General features: G+C 41.5%; 1 protein-coding gene across 3 annotated transcripts in view; it reads left to right on the top strand.

Annotated features, from left to right (window-relative positions):
• Window positions 1-26,496, top strand: part of LOC124605189 (activated Cdc42 kinase Ack) — a 509,613-nt gene extending 483,117 nt beyond the window's left edge. For all 3 annotated transcript variants that reach the window (XM_047136704.1, XM_047136705.1, XM_047136706.1), the window contains one exon: window positions 26,122-26,496. In XM_047136704.1, coding sequence (XP_046992660.1) covers window positions 26,122-26,230 — 109 coding nt within the window. In that variant the 3' untranslated portion in view covers window positions 26,231-26,496. The remainder of the gene's footprint in view (window positions 1-26,121) is intronic.
• Window positions 26,497-26,736: the final 240 nt, after the last annotated feature.

The following is a 26,736-nucleotide window of genomic DNA, read 5'->3' as shown; positions in this document are numbered from 1 at the left end:
TGATCAAGATGTATGAGAAAGGCAAAATACCCTCAGACTTAAAGAAGAATTCCAATCCTAAAGAAAGCAGGTGTTGACAGGTGTGAAAATTACCGAACTATCAGCTTAATAAGTCACGGCTGCAAAATACTGACACGAATTCTTTACAGCTGAATGGAAAAACTGGTAGAAGCTGACCTTGGGGCAGATCAGTTTGGATTCCATAGAAATATTGGAACACGTGAGCCAATACTGACCCTACGACTTATCTTAGAAGATAAATTAAGGAAAGGTAAACCTAGATTTCTAGCATTTGTAGACTTAGAGAAAGCTTTTGACAATGTTGACTGGAATACTCTCTTTCAAATTATGAAGGTGGCAGTGGTCAGATACAGGGAGCGAAAGTTTATTTATATTTTGTACAGAAACCAGGTAGCGGTTATAAGAGTCTAGGGGCATGAAAGGGAAGCAGTGGTTGGGAAGGGAGTGAGATAGGGTTGTAGCCTACCTCCAGTGTTATTCAATCTGTATATTGAGCAAGCAGTAAAGGAAACAAAAGAAAAAGGTGGAGTAGGAATTCATGGAGAAGAAATAAAAACTTTGCGGTTTGCCGATGACATCGTAATTCTGTCAGAGACAGCAAAGGATCTGGAAGAGAAGTTGAAGGGAATGGACAGTGTCTTGAAAGGACGATATAAGCAACAAAAGCAAAACGAGGATAATGGAATGTAGTCTAATTAAATCAGGTGTTGCTGAGGGAATTATATTAGGAAATGAAACACTCAAAGTAGGAGATGAGTTTTGCTGTTTGGGGAGCAAAATAGCTGATGATGGTCGAAGTAGAAAGGATATAAAATGTAGACTGGCAATGGCAAGAAAAGCATTTCTGAAGAAGAAAAATTTGTTAACATTGAGTATAGGTTTAAGTATCAGGAAGTCTTTTCTAAAACTATTTGTATGGAGTGTATCCGTGTATGGATGTGAAACATGGACAATAAATAGTTTAGACAAGAAGAGAATATGGTACTACAAAAGAGCACTCAAGATTAGAAGGGTAGATCACGTAACTAATGAGGAGGTACTGAATAGAATTGGGGAGAAGAGGAATTTGTGGCACAACTTGACCAGAAGAAGGGATCGGTTGGTAGGACATGTTCTGAGGCATCAAGCGATTGCCTATTTAGTATTGGAGAGCAGTGTGGAGGGTAAAAATTGTAAAAGGAGACCCAGAGATCTATACACTAAGCAGATTCAAAAGGATGTAGTGTGCAATAGTTACTCAGAGATGAAGAAGCTTGCAAAGGATAGAGTAGCATGGAGAGCTACATCAAACCAGTCTGTGGACTGAAGAAGAAGAAGAAGAAGAAGAAGAAGAAGAAGAAGATGATAACAACAACAACAACAACAACAACAACAACAACAACAACAGCAACAACCACCACCTGTTCCTGATGGCCTCCCCTCACTGTGGGACATGGCAGGATTCACAACAGGTGAAGTGAGTCTTACTGCCTCAGTTTCAGTGGAAGACAGCACCTCAAACTTCTCAGTTAGGGGATGAGTGCACCACCCTGAGTTCTTCATGGTCATGTCACCCCTGTACAAGTCTGTAGGCATACCACTGAAATGACACTGTCGGGTGGAAAGTGGTGATAGTTCCTGTACAGGAGACAATATTCACAGAAGAGGAAAGAACTTGAGGTACCTTTGGTATCTGTGGTACATGTCTCAGTAGTCCTCCAAACAATCCCGTTTGCAAAAGCTTCCAGTTGTGTGACATCAGTCGGGGCAATTTCCAGCTACTTATAAATGGGAGGCACTTATCGCATGCCTGAAACACCATTCGCAGTAGGGCTGTTTTACAGAATAAACAAATATCTTTAGATTAAATTTTCAAATTCTCTTTTAATTTGTGGATCTGTTATGCTTTGATGATCAGAACTTCCACTATACGGATGTAAAATATGGACGATGAATAGTAGAAACAAGAATAGAATAAAAGCTTTTGAGATGTTCCATAGAAGAATACTAAACATTTACTGGGTAGTTCAGCTAACTGAGGAAGGTACTGAATCAGTTCAGGGAGAATATAAATGTGTGGCACAGTTTGAATAATAGGAGGAATAAGTTCATAGGATACATCCTGAGGCATCAGGGAATAGTTAACTTGGTAATGGAGGGAAGTTTGAGAGACAAAAATAATAGAGACAGAGACTTAATTCTAGTAAACAGGTTAAAGTTTACGTAGATTGCAAAGATGAGGATTGTATATGATAGCCCATTATGCAGACCTGCATTAAGCCACCAGCCACATTTCTTTGGTGATTATTTTAGATTTTGTGTTAGTTGTGCTGAGTCTTTGTGTCAACTTCACAGAGCTCACATCAAATTGTGCTGTGTGTATGTATGAAGTGCTAACTTACTTTGAGGGGCTATTGTCTGTGGGGGGTCAGCAAGCTGCTCTGTATTTACAGTGCCATCAATTTTAATTGGTATCTTTGTGTCATTGAGAATGTAATGTTACCCTTTGTAAACAAAGTACTCACTTTGGGTGATACAGTTCCTCAGCAAATAAACAGGCTATGGTCTACTTTTAGGACACAGTGAAAATCGAGTTACTCAATTGGTTTGTGAAAGTCTTACATTGTAGCAGCCTGGAGAGTGGTGGTGGTGATGGTTGTTGTTGTTGTTGTTGTTGTGGTTATGTTGTAGTAGTACACGAGAGAGGCCAACTGTAAGATTCCGTATGTACCCCTTTTTTTGTGAGTCATCAGTCTTCTAACTTGTTTTATGTGGCCCACCACAAATTTTTCTGCTCTTTTCATTTCAGAATAGCACTTGCAATCGATGTCGTCAGTTATGTGCTGAATATATCCCAATCTCTGTCTTCCTTTACAATTTTTCCCCTTTGCATCTCCCTCTAGTTCCATGGAAGTTATTCCTTGATGTCTGAACACATGTCCAATCATCCTATTCCTGTTTCCATACATTCCTTTCCTCACCGTTTCTGTGGAGCACCTCCTCATTCCTAACCTTATCAGCCCGTCTAATTTTCAGCATTCTTCTGTAGCACCACATCTCAAATGCTTCTCTTCTCTTCTGTACTGGTATTCTCACTATCTAGATCTCACTACTGTACAACGCTTCATTGACCTGGTGGTAGGGGCAGTGGATGAGGCTTGTTTTGTGTCCCAACTGATGCTACTCGAACCTAATAGGTGTTATTCTTCTGAACTAGCCTTTTTGAGTGGTGGTAATATTACTTAAGGAGAAAAATGTAGAACTAGAATCGTTTATTATAAAGTAGGATCTAAATTACCTGACCTTTGCTTATCTGACAGTCAGTATTAACTGCCAAAATTTCAATACAAGTTGTGCCTGTGTTGTGGTCTCAAGAGTCAGCAGCACAACCACCATGTTCCATCACAATGAACCACCAGTGGTGAGTATTATGTTTGTTGGGTATGGCTATTTTTGTTTTCACATCTGATATTAGCATGACGAGTAGAAGGAACAAAGTGGTTCTTTCCATGGAAGACAAGTTGAATGTATTAAAGAGAATGGGAAGTGGGAATAAATTGATGAAAACTATGCTGCCAGAACATGTGACACACTTAAAATTAGAAAACTAATTAAAACATGTATTTCAAAAAATGTGTTCAAATCCCGTATGTCTAGCTCATCCAAAAATAAAAATAAATAAATAAAAAAAAGCTTGCGGCTAAGTGACACTAGTTATCAGCACTGTACCAAGGTGCTCTTTTCCCCTGACAGTACTGCCAAAGATGCATTCATCTGCCCACCCACCACCTCCACCCCCCTCCCTGGCCTTCCAGAAAACTACCTTCCTGCAATTTTTTTCTATACAGATTTAGAAAATTTTGTGTTTTGTAATGTGGGTTTGATAAAATGATAAAGCATTATTGAAAATGAGATTATTGAAGTGAGCTACAAACTCAAAACAAATTGAGTGTATCATTATAGTAAATGAATTACAGATTCTTTGTGGCAGCTGCTGTACATTGACTTCAGCGTGATATATATGAAAGAACTGATATTATTTGCTTCTCACAAATGATTAATAATGCATTAATCAGAAATAAAATGAGAAAAGGCTATTATTAAATGTTGAGAACACATTGCTTTCCAAGAACTGCATTTTTATTATAATTTTATATTCTGTTTGCTTGCTTTGAGTGAAGCAAACTCATTGATTATGTCATTGAAGTCAAATTTAGCAGTGGTATCACAACACAAGACAAGTGAATTTCACAGTGAGCTTTCACCCGTTGCTCGACCATTAGTAGTCCTTATATCGTCTGTGTTTCATTGAAATTGCATTGACAAGATGCTAGTCACTGAAAGTATCATAGATGTCCTAAAAGCTTCTTCGATGTTTGGATAAGCATCTCGTAATCCGTAGTTTGAAAGAAATCTTCAAAATATTTCAATGGTAAACTGTTTCAGAGCTTTCAATCAGCTCTCCCTACTGGAATTTGAAAACTACTGTTTTGTTTACCAGCTCAGCTTTATCAATGTTCCTCCTATATGTGGCACCAAAATTTACTACACATTGATAAAAATAAGATACACAGCTCACATTTAAGACATTCCTGACAGCAAATTAATCTGAGATGAAATGATGTTATACATAAGATTGAATCAATTGCCACATCAGTATATTGATAATTCTGCAAATTATCAGCTGCACTAGGAAGACATGTTAACATGCACATAAGCTGTTGGCATATGTGATGTACTCCATATTGGGCAATAGCTTAAGTTTCTTATTTCTTACTGGCATTCTTGCCTGATAGAATGTAAATACTTTTTGGATTAAGGAAGATGACTCACCAAATCCGATAAGCACATACAGCAGTAAGAAAACCTGCTAGCTTTTGAAGCAATCCTTTTTTGAAGTAGAGTCAAATACACACATGCACCCCCCCCCCCCCCCCCACACACACACACACACACACACACACACACACACACACACACACACACACCTGCGTGTTCCACATGCAAATAGTGTGGGGGAAGAATGATTGTCGGTAAGCCTGTGTATTGGCTCTAATTTCTCATATCTTCTCCTTGTGGTCAATACACGAGATGTATTTAGGGGGAAGTAAGAAAGTAATATGTTTTCTGACTCCTCCTGAAAAGTGCTGTCCTGAAATTTCCATATTAACTCTCTCCGTGATGCACAATGCCTCTCTTGTAACGTTTGCCAGTGGAGTTTATGTAGCATCTCTGTAACGCTCTCTCGCCAGCTAAACAATCCCATGACAAATGCACCACTCTTCATTGGATCTTCTCTTTCTGCTCCTTCGGTCCTACCTGATCGAGATCCCAGTAGATGAACAATACTCAAGAATCGGGCGAACAATTACCTTATAAGCCACTTCTTTTGTAGATGAGTTACATTTCCTTAAGATTCTTCCGATGTATCTGAGTCTGGTGTCTGCTTCTCCCACTATCTGTTTTATATGGTTGTTCAACTTAAGGTCACTTTGGATAGATACGCCTAGATATTTTACGGCAGACGCTGTCTCCAGCTGTTTCTTGTCAGTAGTGCAGCTGTACAGTTGTGGACTTCTTTTCTTATGTATGCGCAAAACATTACATTTATTTACGTTCAGGGTCAACTGCCAGACCTGCATCAGTCATCAATTCTCTGCAGGTTGTTCCACAAATTCTTATTATCTTCTAGCGTTGCTACTTTGGTATTTACTGCATCATCTGTGAATAGCCTTAAAGAGCATCCGACACTTTCTACTAAATCATTTATATATATTGTAAAAAGCAATGGCCATATCACACTTCCCTGTGGTACTCCGGTATTACCTTTACATCTGTCAATTTTGTTCTGTTAAGAGTGACATGTTGAATGCTATCTGCAAGAAAGTCTTGAATCCAATCACAAGTCTGCTCCAATACTCCATAAGCTCATATTTTTGTCATTAAACGGCAATGTGGGACAGTGTCAAATGCCTTACTGAAATCAAGAAGCATGGCATCAACCTGAGCACTATTGTCCACTGTGCTGTGGATCTCATGGAGGAACAGAGAGAGCCGAGTTTCGCAGGATCTCTGTTTGTGGAATCGATGTTGATTTTTATAGTGGAGATGGTCATTTTCCAGTCATAATTCTTGAGCATAAAACATGTTCCATAATTCTACAACAGAGTGGCGTCAGTGATATAGGTCTGTAATTGTGTGGATCTGTCTTATGGCTTTTCTTAAAAATGGGAATGAGCTGTGCTTTTTTCCAGTCATTTGGTACCTTTTATTGCTCAAAAGATCTACAATAAATTACTGCCAGAAGGGGAGCAAGTTCTTTTGCACAATCTTTATAGAATCTTATAGGTATCTTATCTGTCCCTGATGTGTTTCCACTATTAAACAATTGTAGCTGCTTTTCAATTCTGCGATTGACTGTCTCAATATTTGCCATTTCAACATTCGCATGATGATTGAAAGGAGATGACATCTTATGATCTTCCATGGTGAAACAACTTCTGAAGACCGAATTCATTATTTTGGCCATCTCTCTGTTATCTTTCGTTTTGTAGCCAGTTGTGGTTGCTGACAGAATGAATATATGATATTGACCCACTTACTGATTTTACAAATGACCAAAATCTCTTGTCGCCTAGGTTTTTACTTCTCTTGAATCCGAGATGAAGTGCTCATTGTTTACGTAGCGCTTTTCTAACATGGCTATTAAACCATAGTGGATCTTTCCTATCCCTCAAAATCTTACTCGGAACACACTTGTGTTGGGCATATTGAACAATGCCTTTAAATTTTTTCTCCACATCTTCGTCCTCATCTACGAATATTTGATGCTGACTGCTGAGGTATTTTGAAATTTGTATCCTGTAACCCTTGCTGAGCAAATATATCTTCCTACCTTTCTTAACATTCCTTGTAGGATTCGTCATAATAGATGCTGTCACAGCCTTATGATTACTGATACCTTCCTCTACATTAGCTGATTTGATAAGTTCAGGTCTGTTTGTTAGCAGGAAGTCTAAGACATTATTCGTTACCCTCTCGAGTTCGTTCTCTAACAATCTGCTCGAGGTAGTTTTCGGACAAGACATCCAGAACAATGCCACATGAATCCCTGTCTCTGGCACCAGTTTGATGGCATAACACTCCCAATCTGTACCTGGTAAGTTAATTCACCCCCCTATTACAATGGCATGATCAGGAAAATTGCTAATGACATTCTGCAAGTTCTGTCTGAAGCGCTCTACAACTACAGATCCTGACCCAAGTTAGCCATAGAAGCATCCGATCACCATTTTTGATTGTTCTTTGCATACACACCCCTATGCCCCCCCACATGCTGCCAGCTGAACAGACAGCGCCAGTGCTGCGTTCCAGCAGGTGGAACGGACTGTGGGGCGCCTAGAGGAAGCAAGAAGCAGGAGGCAGGGAGAGTGAGTAGTGGCTTGAAGGGAGGCAGCATGTTTCCTGGCTAGGATTGTGAAAGGGAGAGATGGCATGTACATGGGCTGGGTGTTGGGAGCATGCACAGTGAAGCTGGTATGAGGACATTAATATGAAGGGGAAACTGTTGGCTGGAGGGTGCAGGGGCAGTGGATTACCGGAGATTGAGGCCAGGACAGTTAAGGAGCAAAGGCTGTGTTGCAAGCATAACTTCCGTCTGAGTTGTTCAGAGAAGCTGCTGGTGGAGGGAAAGATCCAGATGGTCTGAGCTGTGAAGCAGGCATTGAAATTGTGTCAACTTTGTTCTTGGCAACAGTTCGGTGGTGACCATTCATCCTAGTAAACAGCTAGTCGGTAGTCATACCGATATAAAAAACTGTGCAGTGTTTGGAGCAGAGCTGGTGTATGACATGGCTGCTTTTACAGGTGGAACCATCTCTGATGGTGTAGGATAGGAAGTGCTGGGTGGGTAGATAGGACAGGTCGTGCGCCTTGGGCTTCAGAAGGGATTGTGATCTGTGTGGCAAGGGGTTGGGAGTAGGAGTGGTATAGGAATGGAGTGGAATGTGTGTGTTGGCTGGGCAATAGAATACCACCTCAGGAGGGCTGGCAGTGATCTTGAATAGGATGTCCCTCATCGGTCATCGTGCCCAGAAATGAGGGATACTGATGAGCCGAAACATTATGACCAGCTGCTTAATAGCATGATGATCCACAGTACAGCAGCAGTTGTGCCTGGCATGGAATCGATAAGTGTTTGGTAGATTTCTGGAGCTATGCGACCCCAGGTGCTTATGCACATATCACACAATTCCCATAAGTTAAGGGACAATGGTTTCTGGGCTCATAACTGGTGGACAAAAGGTTTCCAAGTGTGTTCTGCTTCATTGGGTTCAGATAAGGAAAATTTGGTTGCCCAGACATCAATGTGATTTCATTATCATGCTCCTCAAATGACTGTAAGATTATTCTCATGTTGTGACTGGACAGCTATCCTGCTGATGGCATTGTCATTGGGGAAGACATTGAGTGTGATAGGATGCAGGTGGGCCGCAATAATGTCCGTATAGTTCACAGCTGTCATAGTACCGTTCATTACTGTTACATATCCCATGGAAGCCAGGGGAATGTTGTTCATAATTTACTACTGCCATCCCTGGCATGTGTCCACAGAGCAATGTAAGTTACGAGCAGTCTTTCGCCTGGATGACACAACCATTGACCTGCTGTAACATGGTTTGTCTGATCGGACAGCCCATTTCTATTGATTCATGGCCCAGTCTAGATATTCCCACAGTAATTGTAATTCATGATGTTGTCAAGTCAACATGGTAATGGGTAAGAGTCGTCTACTGTGGAGCCCCGTGTTGAACATTTTCCTCCTAAACACTACTGCCTGCACCAGTGGAGCATTCTGCTGTCAAGAGTGCCACAAATTGCCCCATTTTGCTTTACAGAGCAGGCAAGCCTATAATATCCACATTATTTGATGAAGCACAGCTGTCCAACACCTTTTTGCATGCTCATGATTTCACTGCCCTTCAACCACTTTCCACAGATATTCATGAAAGTTGCTGTGTGCCAAGCTATAACAGTCCCGTATCTGTGACTACCATCAGATGGGAGACACCCACTAACATGCAGCCGACTTGAGAGTGAGATGCTATGATATTGGTTCACAGGAGAATGGGGGAGCTAAATGAGAAGAGAAGAGAGAATGAGTACAGCAAAATGGGCATAGCATAGGGTGCTGGTGGAAGGCTGGGCTAATACTTCCCTATCTATTACTGTCCTCTCCGTGTTGCCAGAACCCCCTTCCCCTCTTTTCCATCTCCCACATCTATCTGCCCAGAAACTGACTCATATACAATCAGCACTGATGTTGCATTTGTGAAGGTGAATGATGTTTGTACTTATCATTCATCTGGAGGTGACTGGATGATGTCTTTTTCCTTCCATAACAGTACAGATTTCTTACGTAAGTTTGTGAGAAGCTGAAAAGATACAATGCAAATTGTAGGTTATCCTCATAAGTGTCTCATGAGCAAGGGGTTTGTTTTGGAATTTGCTTCAATCCAGTGTGTCTCCTGGCTGCAGTACACATTATCTTTCTCAAGTGCATCTGCACATTTTTTGGACTTCATGTTCTTCATCCATCCCTATTGAAATGATTTGTAGATTTCCCCACTGTGCCTTAGCTGCTCTCTGTTGATGACCATAACAATGTAGTGATTGGCTTCATGCGGACTTGTTGGTTCTAGCTATAAAGTCCATCTGAAAAAAGGAAAAAAAGAATGTACCCTTGGTGACACACCAGTGGAATGTGCTTTGAATGAAAGACAGTAGGCTGAGGGGCATTGGCCATTATAGCTACTATGGTGTATGCATAGTGATGCTATCGATAGAATGTGAATCTTTTACATAAAATTTTATCAATGTCTGGTAAACAATGAATTCATACGTGATGGGGATTTTACTAGCTCCAGTACCGGCGCCTTGACCAACGACGGAAGAAGAAAGCGCGACTGATGTCCTCTCTCACCTTTCTGTCACGTTGCCGAGACGAATGTGCTACACCGAAGTTCTTGAGATGTAAGCACCTATTCACCACCGCCCAAGCACATCGTATCTACGACAGAGTGGAACGAGCTTTTCTTCGTGAGCGAATACATACAACATGGAGAGAGTTGGCAAGAACGGATCAGGAACTTCTGGACATTTTCTATCAACTAAGTAGCAGAATGCATCGAGACGACTGGGACAAGATCGACAGCATCACTCACAGGAGCATGCAGAATGAACTCGAGCGCTGCACCGAGCGCCAGAAGAAAAAGTTTGAAAGATGCCGGAAGCAGACCGACAAGGCGACTCCCGACATGTCACACACAGTGGTCAACCTCACTGAACGACAATTGACCGAAGAGGAAGTGTCTGTTCTTCAAAAAGGAGGGAATTTCGCTATCATCCCAAGAACCATACCTATGGAGGACATCATTGCCAACACCGAAGCAGCCATTCGTGCCCTTCCTTGTGAAAGGGCAGAGGAAATACGCACGGAAACAGCCAGGATACTGCGCCGAGCAAAACCACCAGCTTGCAACCTGAAGAAAGAAGAGGTACAAGCCATTAAGAATCTCAACGCCGACAAGAGTATATTGGTACTGCCTGCCGATAAGGGGAATGCGACCATCGTAATGAAGACCGAAGATTATGAGCAAAAGATCCGAGACCTATTAGATTCAACGACATACCGAAAACTAAGCGCAGATCCGACGCAACGTATCACACGGAATACGAATCGATTAATCAAGGCGTCTTCTCTGCCGGCGGACATACAGAGAAACCTGCGCAACACAGAAGCCCTACCACCTCGGCTGTATGGATTACCCAAGATCCATAAGAACAACGTTCCACTGAGACCGATCGTTAGCGCTCCTGGATCACCGACATATAAACTGGCAAAACACTTGGCCTCTCTGCTCCAGCCACACGTGGGGAAGACCGACACATACATTAAGGACTCAAGACATTTCATTGAGAAGCTGAAGAAACTGAAACTTGCACCAAACGACATCCTGGTCAGCTTTGATGTTGTTTCGTTATTTACGAAAGTGCCACTCAGTGACGCTCTGGAGCACATCGGTTCCATTTTCCCGCTAGACATCAGAAAGCTCTTCCATGCCTGTCTCACCACGAGCTATTTCACGTGGAATGGCGATTTCTACGAACAGCTGGAATGCGTCGCCATGGATAGTCCTCTCAGTCCAGTGGTGGCCAACTTCTTCATGGAACAATTCGAAGCACAGGCACTGGACTCGGCGACTTGCAAACCTAAGGTGTGGTACAGGTACGTCAATGATACTTTCGTGATGTGGAGCCATGGCGAAGAACTGCTCGGTGACTTCCTAAGACACTTGAACAGCCTCCATGCCAACATAACATTTACCATGGAAGTAGAAAAGGACAAGAAACTGCCATTTCTAGATGTGCTGGTCACAAGGGACGGCGAAAACCTGGGACACAGCGTGTATCGAAAACCGACTCACACGGACCGATACCTGCACAAACTGTCAAACCACCACCCGAGCCAGAAAAGAGGCATGATTAGTACACTCGTAACGAGAGCAGGACGAATATGTGAGCCGCAACACCTCAAACGAGAAATGCAACACCTGGAAACTGTCCTGAGGAGCAATGGGTACTCCATAAAATATATTAGAAGTGTAACTGAGCCAAACACTCGGCGAAGTAAGGAACCAGAAAAAGAAATGTAGGGTACGGCCTTTCTGCCATACATTCCCAGAGTGACGGACAGAATCGGCCGTATATTGCGCAAACATGGTGTAAAGACAATTTTCAAACCGACAAGGAAGATCAAAGAGTGTCTTAGATCGGCGAAGGAGAAAAGAGACCCACTTGCAATGTTGGGAATATACCGCATACCATGCACATGCGGAAAAGTTTATGTCGGAATGACTTGACGATCCATTAACAACAGGATCAAAGAGCATAAGTGACATTGCAGGCTGGGGCAGGTGGAGAAATCGGCCGTGGCAGAGCACGCACTGAATGAGACCGACCACGTAATAAAATTCGCCGACACGGAAGTTCTGGCTGTAGAGAACCACTATCACGCGCGCTTGCTCAGAGAAGCTGTAGAAATACAAAAACACGGGAACAGTTTGAACAAGAAAGAGGAAAGCCTTAAGGTAAACGGATCCTGGCTTCCCGTACAGCAGCGAACGACCGTCGCAGGTAGCAAGAGGAGAACCGCACCGGAAATAACCGTGGAGAAGCCCTCGGACGTTGGCGCGCCAGGTACATATAGTCTGCGGCCGCGAGCTCGCCTGCAGTTCACCACCGGCAATGGAGGGTGAAGCTTTGACAATGCCAGCCACTCGTGCTGGCGAAACGTCAGAAAAATCATTAGATGAACGCCGGCCGAAGAACCCGAGACAGAAGCCAATAGGCAGTTTGTACATCCTAACATGGGTTTCGTTCAGTATGTATTAGTGACTCCTGACTTATAAAATATCATTCTTATTGTCACAGTGATACTTTTGTGTGTAGTGAGATCCAATTGGCAATTTACCGATAGTCAGTGCTGGTCGAAAACATTCAGGTTCAGGCGCGGAGCAGGATTTCTGTGTGTTGGAGTTCGACAAATACAATGTGCTACAGCTGTTCAATGGATGTTTAGAACCAAGTACGGTAAGAAGCCACCAATAAGGAAGGTCTTTTGCCACTGGCAAAGCAAATTTGTTAAGACGGGTTGCTTGTGCCCAGCAAAGAGAAGCGTGGGTACTTGAACACAGAGTTGCCGCATTGATGGATCAGCAGTGCTACAGAAGGGGACAGCTGTTCATGAAATGGCCTCCCCGATCACAAGATCTCACTCCATGTAACTTTTTTTCTGTGGGGACACATTAAAGATCAAGTGTTTGTACTGCCTCTACCGCGTGATGCAACAGAGCTCTGGGAGAGGATACAGGAAGCGACTGCCACAGTCAACAATGCCTAGCTGGGATGGGTATGGAAGTATTCAGTTACCGTATTGACATCTGCCGGGTCACTCATGGTTTGCATATTGAATGTTTGTACAAAAAAAACGGTCAGAGTTTCTCTTCAAAAGGCAATATGTATGACAACTGTACAATTTTTAGTTCTTGTGAAATAAAAAATTGAAAGTGTTGTCAGACTTCGTGTACTCACAGACAGACAGACAGAGAGAGAGAGAGAGAGAGAGAGAGAGAGAGAGAGAGAGAGAGAGAGAGGGGGGGGGGGGGATTACTTATCTGATGTAACAGTAATTTTGTTTATGGGCCACTACAGGGAGCTAGGATTAAAATTCAGAGAGCAACATCAGTTAAGTGAGTGAGTATCATCATTATCATATTACTTAACAATTTAAACAGCACATGTGAAGAATGTTCTCAGCAGATGTGAGTGTTCTGTTCTGTATTTAATTGATGTTTGGAATAATATCTCATGGCAATAATGGAGCTCCAAGCTCAACTGTAGTGCCAGCTTGTCTGGAGCTGCAACCATTTGCTGGTTGATTGACTGCAGTGCCAGTACAACCCAATCTGCCGAGTCGCTGTGGAGTTCATTGTGAGCTAAGGCCACAATACCTGATATGTTCTGCATTGGGCATAATTTAGGAAGTCAGTGGTAGCTCATGCTAGCCCAGTGTTGAAGTTGGGTAACCTTACACCTGTCTATTGTGTGCAAAAATGTTCCTCATGAATCAGACATAATTCTGAGGAGTTCTGTCATTCAATGCTGGTTGTCAATGGCATTATTTTCACAGTATTGGGGTACTTCAGTTGATCATAATTCTACCAATTTGCACAAAATACTTAATATATTATATACCCAAACTTTTATTTTGAATATATTTTCAGTATATTTGTGAAAACCATATCTAAATCCCTGCAGTAGTTCCTGGGATAAGACCAAAAATACAAAAAGAAAACACAGTGGGACTTCAATTTACTTATGTACCAGCTGAGAAATGAGAAAATGTCCTCCTCCTTCCCCTCTTCCTTCCCATCTCATCATCCACTTCCACCCCCCACCCCCCCACCTCTCTCCCCTTTTCTCTGACTTACAGAATCAGTAGATGTGTCATTTTGCAGCAAATAATCTCAAGTTTGATTCATGTCATGCAACAACACCCCATTCCACCACCAGGATTATGAACATAGTGCACATTTAAATTGGTTTTAGCATCTTGCTGTGCTTTCTTTTTTTACATGAAGTGAACTCTGCAACAAATGTTCAGTGTAAATTTCACACAGAATACATTACATAACCTCCAAGTAGGCTTACAGATAACTCTTGGCATACTCACTTGAACTTTATTCAGACGGATTGTTCACTGCGACACAGTAACGCATGTTGATGATTATGTCAAACACATTAGGGAGAACTTTGCCCGCAGTCCACAAAACTCAACCAAATGTGCATCTCATGAGGCTAGCATTCAACATTGGATGTTTGGAGAGTACTGTGTTGTCATTTACACTTGAAATCATACAGATTTACAATGGAACAGTGCATTAGTGATGCAGATAAGGTTGACTCAGGAAATTCTGTGCATAAATGTTGCATCGGATAGAGGACGTCAAGACATTTCTGAACACAGTAATCTTCAGTGATGAGTCAACATTTCATGTCAGTAGTGTGGTAAACACCCACAGCTGCAGAATACAGGGCAGTGAAAATCCGTATGTAATCCTGGAATACGTTTGGGACAACTCCGAAGTTAATGTGTTTTGTGCCCTTAGTAAATTGAAAGTGTATGACCCTTTCTGCTTCACAGAGAAAATTGTCACTCGTATTGTACATCTGGATATGGGATGGATTACTACCAGCAAGATGGTGTACCACTTTATTTCCTCACGGAAGTTCAAGGTTTCCTTGATAATCGCTTCCCAGTTCAGTGTATTGGCTGTTAAGGGCCAATCACATGGCCACCTTGCTCCACAGACTTGACACTACTGGATTTCTTTCTCTAGGATTTCATTAAAGACCATGTGTATGTTCCTCCCGTACCAAGCAATTTGGCCGATCTGAAAGATGTCTGCTGCCGTTTCACAAGTTATGCCCAATTTGCTGCAATGAGTGTGGGAAGAAATTGATTACAGATGAAATGTTTGCTGTATCACAAATGATTGTTGCATCAAACCAAAATTCCACTTGACACTTTTTTGTGAAATTTGAGGTTGTTTGCTACAAAATAACACATTTACCAATTCTGTAAGTCATTTCAATAAACTTGTATATCTTTTCAAAGTTACAAAGTCCATTTTGAGTCACCCTGTACATTGCACAGATTTAAAGGGGGTGGACAAATTTATGGAAATGCCAAAAAAAACAGCACAGTACCATGCCTATTAGGAAAACCATTGGTATTCGAAACAATTTCCCGTCGTATTGAAATAGATAAAAAAACAGGTTGTGTAAGGGAACCTTGTACCACACATACTGTAAAATAATGACAATTTCAGTTAATGATGATGGAGGTGGATCAGGCACCCTTCTCTCTAACATAGGCAACAAAGGATAATTTTATTGAGATCTGGTGACCGTGGTGGTCACGGAAGACAAAATAATTCATTCTCATGTTCACAAAACCAATCCAGAATGATGCAAGTTGTGTGAAAAGGGGCCCTGTCGTCTTGGAACACATCATTACTCTTGTGGAATAAACATTGTACCATCCATGGGATGGATCTGATCAGCCAAAATGGTCATATAATCCTTAGAAGTAAAGTGACCTTGCAGACAAACCGCTATATATCAATGGTATCCTTTTCACAGTATCAGGATACTTCAATTCATCAGAGTTGGAGTGATGGGAGCTGCGAGCCACCCAGTCGACCCATCTGCGGTGCCAGTTTGACATGAGCTGGCCATTTGCCGTATATATACCATATACCACAGTATGGCTGCCCTAATCACCACCAAGCTCCCACCATGTTTCACTTTTGGAACATATACATAGCCAGAAGTTGGGAACAGTGTGAAACAAGTCTCATCTGACCAAATGACATTCTTTCAGTGCTCCGTAGTCCACACTTTATGGCTTTGGCATCAAATTTTTCTTGCTACAGGCATTTGCGTCACTGATGAGTGGTTTCAGAATTTTGGCACCTTCCAGCCAGTTTCCTTTTTCTGGAGCTTCACACACACACACACACACACACACACACACACACACACACACACACACACAGAAGGGCTCATGAGTGTGACATTCATTTCAGCAGTTGGTTTTTCTGTTTTCATCCTCTTATTTTTAGTCACAATCCTCTTCAATGAACAGTCTGTCACAGTTACTCAGCACACACTTTATCGCACTGTGACCTAGTGTACAATGTTTTTCCGCTTTTTCTGTATGCAATATACTTCTTTGATACAGTCACTCGTGAAACACCGAACGCGTCAGATACCTTAGTTGTGGAAATACCCACTATATGGGCACCAGTTTGCCCAAGTTTGAATTAACTTAGCTCCAACATAGTGTACTCACAGTTACACAGAGCACTGTTGTGACCATGATTGACACTTATAAGATGTTGAGGTCATTGTCCAGATACTGTTTGTGGTCAGATACAACAGTACAACCTTTGACCTTGGCAAGCATCTGCATGTATGTTCAAGCACGCATATCTTGTGGTTTTTCCATATTTTTGATATCCTCCTATATGCCTGATGCTCTGCTGTTTTACAGCATACAATACCAGAGTGGATGTTAGATTTATCTATGGTATTCAACTATATGGTGTGATCTTTGCCAGCAAACTGCATTGACAAAATTATTGGCTTCCTGCAGTGCTCATTCTCAGAACCTGGTTGACACACCAAATGGCACAAATAAAAGACAAATGGTTCAAATGGCTCTGAGCACTATGGGACTCAACTTCTGAGGTCATTAGTCCCCTAGAACTTAGAACTAGTTAAACCTAACTAACCTAAGGACATCACACACATCCATGCCCGAGGCAGGATTCGAACCTGCGACCGTAGCGGTCTCGCGGTTCCAGACTGCAGCGCCAGAACCGCACGGCCACTTCGGCCGGCAATAAAAAACAAAGTGTACATCATACATTTAAAAGTATTCAGAGTTAACTAAATACAGGAAATAAATACCATCCCTTCTCGTCCATCCCCTCCTCCCCCACATGCCCCTTAGTGACAGTGGGGAATCTTATTGCCATAGAGTTAATAGTAATGAAGTAATAAATTAAAATATCATGCCCGTTGCAGCCCTTTTATTCCTTGAACGGTTAAATGGAGTTATTTGTAACTTTTTCCATTCATTATTTTGTGAAGGGTGTCAGCCAAAAAAAATTTTGTAAAGCTTTGAAATTTTGTATGAAGCTGGTTGCAGGACAGTAAGTGCTGTCATTCTCAAATACTGGATAAATATAGTCTGCATATTTTCATGTGCTGTGTTAAACTTCTTTGCCATCCACAGCCCATCCCTTCAAGAAGCAGTCGATTTTAACCCCACCCCCACTCCCCTCCCCATCCGGATAGCAAGTCATATTATTTAGCAAGTTTGGTTGAAAATGATCCAATAGTTTAGGAGACGTCGCACACACTCATTTTTTATAAGACACTAGTGATCCACCCCAGCTTCGCAAGGGGAGCACTAAGTATCAGAGGCCAGACAACTTGTCTGTCATACCAGTAATTTTGTTTGTGGGGGCACTGTGTATGTTTATGATTAAAAATTGGAAAATGACTACAAGTAACTGAATGCCATCACCTTCATATAAATTAGATGATTTTAGCATCACATACCACTTACCAGCACACTGCAACGTCTGAAGGTGTGAGCAGACTGCACGACTGCAACACACTAACAATTAGAGACATGTTGCTCATTTATCAGTGGGGCTGTTGCACCAGTCTGCTGAGAGTGTCGGAAGTACTGGAGTACTTCCTGAGAGAGGCCTTCACAAACAGAAAGATAAAAACAATGCAGAGGACTGTAATTCACCAAGCGTTCAGCCAATTCGCACAAATATTTATAAATTATATAAACAAACTTTCCTTGTGGCATACCAGTCCACCCACCAAGGAAAAATCTGTGACAGTACCAGGAATTGAAGGGTCCTCTACATGGCAGCCATTTACACTGACCACTCAGCTATGGAGACAGACTTCAAAGGTTACTGCTAGGTTAAAAACCAGAGACAAAAATTTGTAGTCACTCCAGGATTTGACCCTATGACAGTCATTGAACTACCAGATGTTACACAGTTTGAAACTTTGTATTGTTCACAAAATTGAATAATACCACTTTAATACTTCAATGGAAGATTCAAAAATGTTGCTTAAGATGAAGTGAGAGAGAAGTTTGGAGAAGAAGCAGAGCAAAAGTGAAAAGGAATATATACATCATGGTCACAGTAGAGAAAGAGAGAGAGAGAGAGAGAGAGAGAGAGAGAGTGTGTGTGTGTGTGTGTACACATGTTACAGATTAGTATGAATATAGGATCCGCAGATGAAACATCATAGCTTGTAATAAGGTCTAATTCAGTAATAAGGCATCAACAGCAAGTGCTGTTTTGTGTTTCAAACAGTTTTAGTTACAGTTTAGCCCATCCATAATGCAGGTTTGCAGATATTTCCAATTTTTAAATCACTTTGTGTTCAGTAGACTCTTAATTAAAATTGCAAGTTGTATTCTATCTTGTGATGAAACCATGCTTGAAATAAATAATTATGCAAGAAATCATGGTTTGGAATTTGAGTTTTGGCTCTCATCAGTTTTTCCTGCCATACAGTTTACCAAACTATGCCTCTCTCTCCTCCATGGTACATGATATAAACTAAATGACTGAATACCCTCACCTATCATTCTTCTGTTTTTTGCATTTGAAATAAATTGGATGATTCGGTGATCAGGGAGCTGTAACTCAGTTGTTTATTAGTGACTGGGGAGAACCGATAGAGGTACTCAAGGTACCCCTGCCACACACCGTCAGGTGGCTTGCGGAGTATGGATGTAGATGTATATGTAAACTGGTCAGGAGACCTATATTCTGTTATGAATACTGTTCACTCATTGTTTCTCATATGTGTATGACTATCACATGCAAAGTAAAATGAAAATTCTGTTGTGTGTGAAGTTGGCAGTAGTAGGATGGTGCTCTTTCTTTTTTCTTTTTCCCTCCTGAAATCTGAAGTATGCTAAGCTGTGAATCACAGCAATTCACATACACATTAGGTATTGTCAAGCAGTCTATAGCCATTGAACTCAGAACACTTCATTGTGTAAAACTTTAATTTCTTTTCGTTGCTGTATGTTGCAAGTGCATTTGTGAAATAACTTTTGGATCAACGTGTCATTGTGACTGGATTAACTAGTAAATGTGTACATTTATTGCATTTTAACTTTCACATTGTGCAACTGGGAATTTTTTTGAGATAATCATTAGATGAGAACTGCAAAAGAGGTGGGCACGTCACAGTACGTATAGTGAGAGGGGGTGGGGGGGGGGGGGGGTGCGGTGGCCTAGTGGGATTATTTATAAATAGAAGCTTTCACTCTGCAATGGAGTATGTGCTATGAGTGAAAATTTGCAATGTATCACAAATATTTGTATGAGTTCAAATTTGGATCTTTCACAGGACATCCCACCATCTACTGGCAGTGTCTTTTAGCCAATTTGTACAGCCTTCTGAGGCATTGAGCATGTAATGAATATTCTTTTGGTTTTAGCTGGTTTTGCCTCTACCTCCTCATTACTTTGTCATTCTAGTGAAGACTGTTGATATTTCTTGCCAGCTGGTAGATGGGTTTACAGAAGGTTACTGGTAGGTGGGTTTACAGAAGGTTAGTGATTGCATGGAGATGAGTGAAATTTAAGCCAGATGGTGTGGTGTGCACTGGTTAAATTGTTTGCAGTCTTTAATACCCCTTTACACTGAAAACATGTTTTTTGTCACTCACCGTATTTACTCGAATCTAAGCCGCACTTTTTTTTCTGGTTTTTGTAATCCAAAAAACCGCCTGTGGCTTAGAATCGAGTGCAAAGTAAGCGGAAGTTCTGAAAAATGTTGGGAGGTGCTGCCAGGACTAACTTCAGTCGCAAATATATGTAGCGCTACACAGGCATGCTTTGCAGGCACAAAGATAAATACTGGCGCCAAAACCTCTGCGCCAGTAAATAAATTTAAAAAAAAGGTGGAAGACGAGCTTTTTTCTCTGCCCCGAGTTTCGCCCACTGCATTTTCATACATTATCCAACGAAGTAAATACAAATTCCATACTGTTCATCTTGGAATGTAGCAGCATTTCAATGTACTACGAAAATTCTACTGGCAGGACTGTTTGGGATGTTTGTCAATATTGCCAACTATTTGTTCTGAATTTTTTCCTACCTGTGAGAAGAGATGGTTGCTAATAGGAATTTGTATGAATTGTGAATCACATGCAGTATTCTCTTCACCATAAGAATAATACGAATATAAACATTTTGCCATGTATTCTTTCGTGTTTGCTGCTATCTCATTTAAATCCTGTCTGCGTAATAAACTACGAAACTAGTGTGAGACAACAGCAAACGTGGAAGAATATACATATCATGTCATGTTTATATTCGTATTATTCTTATGCCTAATAGTGATACAGTCAGAAACGAAGCACGGCAATTGCCTAGATTTTTAAATCTAAGATGACTCTAATTTCTGTGCAAAATGTAATGTACAAAAGAGGCATCTGCAAAGATTTTCAAACAGAGAAAAATTTTAGCTAAACTTTCATTCAGAACATCTTCTATCATATGCAGTCTATTATTTGGTTCTTGTTGATCATTATCAAAGAAAGCAGCAGTGTAAGTAACAAAAAATAGCAGTCTCTTGCCATTGTTTCACTAATGAGCCAATTCCTCTCATTTTTGTGATTGTAAGCGGCGGTAGCGCGCACAAAAGCAAGGCATGCCGCGAGCGGCAACAGGCCGTAAACACTCATTATCAGAATGCAACAAACAATGCATGACACAGTACAGTAATGCAGTTTCAGCTTATAGTGACGTAAACACCCATAACAAAGAGAACGGCACTTATCAGATCAAAGAAAAATAAGCAATCGATTCAAACCTGATGAAGCACGTGAAAAAGGAAGGGTATCCGTATAAATATGTACGAACCTCCTGACGCATAGCAATGGCTACCTGGTAAAGCTTAACTGCTAAGCTTATGACTCGAACCAAACTACTGTAGCTGTATCGTCATTCATTCGACCTAAATTGTGTCTCATATTACAGTGGACCAACTTTGTTTCGATTTGGAGGTGCGGCCTAAAACTTTTCTCTGCCCTTGAATTTAGAGTCTCAAATTTCAGGTGCATCTTAGATTCAGGAATTTTTTTTTTTTTCCTTGATTTTGAGTCTCATTTTTCAGGTGCGGCTTAGATTTGAGTGTGGCTTAGATTCGACTAAATATGGTACATGACATAGCTTTAAGCAAATCAAGGTGCCACTGCACCAGTTCACTGCACCAGTTACCCTATCGGCACATCTCCTTGGTTCGTTGATGCAGGATACAGAGTAAGATAAATTGTATATGAGGTAATAAAATATTGCCTGTCACCTTCTGTTTGAGTGTCATTGATACAGTGAATTTGAATGTCATCAACCTATTCAGTTTTGGCCCGTATGCTCTCCTTTATATCCCCAGTTCATCTTGAGATCAGAAACAATTTGATCTTGGTAGGGTGATACCTGTCATTAAGCAGGTTAACATAATCATGCCGTTTTGTATAGTGTATGCTGAAAGTGTTCATTTCCCTCCTGTAGGAACTTTGTGTCAATTGAAAAGTGGTTTGTGTCAGAGAGAGACATGATGAAAAAGATTGTTTAACATATTAAGCTTTCGGAAGAAGTCGTCCTTTAATAGAAAATACATGCACATTCATACAAGCACAGCTGACACACACGTGGCCACTGTCTGCTGTGGAGAAGGGAGGGGGAGAGGAGAGAAATCGAGAAGGGGAAAGGGATAGAATTAGTTCTGGGATGGGAGCAGGGGTAAGTGTGTGGATGATGAAATCTAGTGAAGTTGAGAACAGGGGATTATGGGAACAAAGGATATCTTGCAGGGAGAATTACCACCTGTGGAATTCAGAAAAGCTGGCATTGCGAGGAAGAATCCACATGCCACAGTAGTCACTAAAGTAAAGCACATCCGGTTGAGCAGCAAGTTCAGTAACTGGGTGCTCCAGGTGTCTATTGGTCACAGTTTAGAGGTGGCCACTCATGTGGACAGACAGCTTGTTAATTGTCATGCATGCATAGAAAGCCAACTGTGGTTGCAGCTTAGTTTGTAGATAACAAGGCTGCTTTGACAGTTAGTACTGTCTTTGATGAGGTAGGAGGTGCATTTGACTGGATTAGAGTAGTTGGTCGTGGGTGGATGTACGGGACAGGTTGTGCATCTAGATGTATTGCAGGGATATGAACTATGAGGCAAGCGGTTGGGAGCAGGGGTGGAGTAGGGATGGACAAGGATATTGTGTAGGTTCACTAGGTGGCAGAGTACTACTTAGTGAAAGCCCATGAAAGTTCTTGGAGAGCCTGTGGTAGAGCAGGACAACCACAGAGGTGTCAGGCACGTATCACATACACACAATGCTGTTTAGTTCAGGACTCACAGCTAACCCATTACTACAGTGTATAGACTTTGCACAACATCCTTGCTGACACGTGCACATAGGCTATGGCATTAGGAGTAGTTCGAGACCTCTTGGTTGTAAGGTCCTTGTTACCTGTTCATTACAGTCTGATCAGACAGAGCAGCTACAGTGACCCTTCTGTGATCATCTTGCAGAGCTCTTGATGTAGCAGTATGATTGCCGCATGGGGTAGTAATATATGGGCAACCTTATCCAACTTGACTGAAACACTCGCTTGACCCATCTGTGAGTATTGTTAGTTTGTGTGGGACCTATACAAAGAAGGACCGAGAGAAGATATTGAACATAAGCAAAGAAAAGCTGTACATGTATTCACACGTTTCTTTAAACCACAGGAGAGAAAATTTCAAGAATGCCAAACTGGTAGATGTTAAAAGATAGATGCAAACTGCACCAAGAAAGTAGAGTGCCAGCATGAAGTTAAAAATCTAAGAACATACCATAACAACCTACATAGATATGTTGGAACTTAAGATAGTGGCAACACTACTGTGGAGACCCTATGCAATGGAATCTACTATTGTCGCTGATACGACACATTGTTGACATACCCACCTTACCTCCGAGCAAGTGGACTCGCCCGTCCCACATCACCAGTGTGCGCACTGTTGGGGGAAACACAGTCACTTGTGAGCGAGCGGTCCAACATAATGGTGTCACTTTGTTTTCGAAACAGGAACAACGGAGTTGGATCAAAATTGAATGTGCCAGAGGTCGTACAGCATGACAGTGTCATCTAGGTCTTCAAGAGGCATGTGGAGAATTGGCATTGCCGTACAGAACAGTGGCATGTTGGGTAAAAGCCTTCAACGAAGGTCGGCAAACTGTGGCAGATGTGCATTGGGCAGGTCGTCCTAGCGTCTCTGAAGAAGCAGTGCATGTTTTTGCCACATTAGTGGACAGTGAATGATGCCATTGATTCGTGAGCTCACCCACGAAACCAGGTTAGCAATACGACTGTGCTTCGTATCCTGAAGGAACACCTTGGCATGCAAAAAATTGCATCACAATGGGTTCCGCGTGACTTTACGTAAATGCAGAAATGGATGCGTTACGACGCTGCTCGGACACAGTTGTAGTGCTGTGAGTGCAAAGGAGAGGATTTCTTATGCCGTATCGTAACACTGGATGAGACATGGGCCACATTGTATGAGCCAAAACTGAAACGCCAATCCAATGAATGACGTCATTATGGGTCGCCGCCATAGTGAAAAGTGCGTCAGAGCCCCAGCATCATGAAAGTTATGATGATTCTCGTGTAAGCCTGTGATGGTGTTATCCTAATGCATTAAGTTCCTCCATGGCAGTCCGTCAGTGCCCAGTATTTCTGTTTATTTCTGAAGCATCACTTGCGACCAGCTTTGCGAAAGAAGTGGCGACATGTTCTGCACAACCTACCCATCATTTTGCATGACAATGCATGGGCGCATACAGCACAAGCTGTGGCTGCTCTGTTCGGTTGATGGGACTGGGAAGTACTGTACCACCCACCATACTACCCGGACTTAAGTCCTTTGATTTGATTCCGAAGATGAAGGAACCACTTCGTGGCATTCGCTTCAGAACTGTTCCAGAGATTCGACAGGCAGCAGACCACTCCATTTGCACCATCACTAGAACAGGCTCTGCTAACAGTATACTGTGCCTTCCACATCACTGGCAACAGGTTCTAGCCAACGCTGGTGACTACTTTGAAGGACAGTAACAGGTGCAAACATGTAACTCTGTTATTGTATCTGTTGTGAATAAATAGTTGCCACTATTTAAGTTCCAACCCTCGTATTAGTCATGTAGGCACTGTAAAGGTGAAATTAGAATTGTGACAGCATTTGAGCAGTCAGTCTTATTTCATTCCTTATACAACCGCAAGGGGAAGAAGACTAACATATTTTACAATGGAATGTACCCTCTGGTGTGCAGAGTACAGTTACATGTGTAGAAATACAGAAAACTCTGCGCAGTTTAATTAACTATCAGCAGCTTTTGCATAGAGTGGGCATGGGGGGAGGAGGGGATAAAGGAATGCTTGAGGTGCAACAGCAAATGAAAGCTCACGCTTACCTCAGTGGGTAGCGTTCATGCAGTGACAACTGCTACAGTCACAACAGATTAATTTCCATCTCCTTCTAAGCATGTTACTGCTTTCAAAGTGGGATCAAGCTCAAAAATATGTGGATGGCCTTGGTGCGTGGAGAACCATTCTAATGACACTATGGGTCACAAACGGGGATATCTACTGATGTAAGATTTTTATGGGCCCCTACCTGGGAATGAGCATCTGAGAAACAGCAGTTCTGGTAAGATGTTTGTGTGCTATTGTTGTGAATATCTGTGTAAAGCATTTGCCAGATGGTCAAATCACAAATAGATGATGAGGTGTCAGATTGTGTGCTTAGCCACAGAATGTATAGGTCAGTCGATTGTCCACTAAGTTCACGATTGTGTTGTGATGCACTGTCATCCGGGTGAACTGCCAGCTGCTTGAAAGATGTGTAGTACTGGTTGGGGCAGTGTTATTCTGTGGGAGACATTCGTCTGTGCTTCTGTGGGACCTATGGTGGTAACTGAGGGCACATTGACAGCTATGTGAACATTTTTTAATAACTTCCAATGCTTGGGCCACACAGTCAGAGTGAAGCTTTTGACAGACATAGTCTTTCAGGTGTAAACTGTAAGGTTTTGTTTTTCAATACAAAATTCAGTTTTAACACTAGACCATTGTCAAGTGCTTAAAATAGAGCTTTAGCACAAGCCAAAAACATCTGACCTTTATACAATTATTATATCTTGATGATGACCTTGTATATTCAGTTTTTTTTATAATGGCCATATTTTTACTTACAGTATGGCACTGTTTAAGACATGTTCTGAGCATCAAAATTGGAAGCACCCATTGAAAAATAAAACATTACACTCCACGATGGAAAGCATATGTCCTTCACAAAATATGTGCATGTTGTTGTTGATCCTTTGTATCCCATCATGCTCAATATATTCTCTGATGGTGATGGCCTCTTTCAGCAGGATAATTGTCCTTTCCACAAGACCAGAATTTGTGCTATAACAGTTTGAGGAACACAATAGTGAACTCACATTAATGTCTCAGCCACCAGATCCGCCTGATTTGAACCTGACGAAATACCTGAGCACTTAAAAACCACCACCCTCTAATTTACAGAAATTGCATGACCTGAGCTTGAACATCTGGTGCTACATACCTCCAGAAACCTACCAATGCCTTGTCAAATCATTTCCATGCAGAATTGCTGCTGTATTGCTTTCCAAGTGTAAATCAACACACTGTTAAGCAGATGGTTGTCGTCGTATTATGTATGTATGTATGTATGTGTGTATGTATTATATATATATATATATATATATATATATATATATATCGATCTACTACATTTTTTGTCAATAAGTTTGTCTTTCATCTTAATCGCACATTTCTGGTTCCTTTATTTCAGACTTGGTTTAGCATCACGACACCAGTGTGAAATGGCCCTTACAAAGTGCGAATGGGATGTTGATCGAGCTGCTTCTTATATCCTTGATGTGGGAGATGCAAATGTGTAACATTGTTGCCAAGCCTGTAGAAAGTGCAGTATTGTGTGCTGGCACTAAATCAAACTTCAGCTGTTTGTATAATTTTGTAATATGTGCTGTAAATTGCAGGTTACATTCTGCAAAAAGAAAATGTGTTGTACATATTATGGCAAATTGTAGAACATACCCATACTGTTTTGTTTAAAAAGTATCTGCATCAATGATATGAGCATATCTCTGTATTTTATACTGAATGTGTTTTCGATTGAAATAAATTAAGTATTTATTTTGTGTCATTATTCCTCTTACACCATGTTTATTCAAATGAACAGATGCTTTAATAGCAATCTTGAGTATGAAATGGGAATACTTTTACTAAATTTTTCTGTCCTTTTTTGTCTGTTGATTTGCGTTACCATATGATGGCAGATGTGGGTTCCTTAGGGTGTGTCATTCTCAGTTCATCCTTCTTATCCTCCGTCAAACTTGAAGACAGATGAATGAGAAACACATTTCAAAGTGGACAGGTGCTTTCC

Source organism: Schistocerca americana, chromosome 3 (genome assembly GCF_021461395.2).
Source record: "Schistocerca americana isolate TAMUIC-IGC-003095 chromosome 3, iqSchAmer2.1, whole genome shotgun sequence".
Taxonomy (NCBI): Eukaryota; Metazoa; Arthropoda; class Insecta; order Orthoptera; family Acrididae; genus Schistocerca; species Schistocerca americana.
Note: the sequence above shows the minus strand (reverse complement) of the source record. Positions and strands in the feature narration are given on the sequence as shown.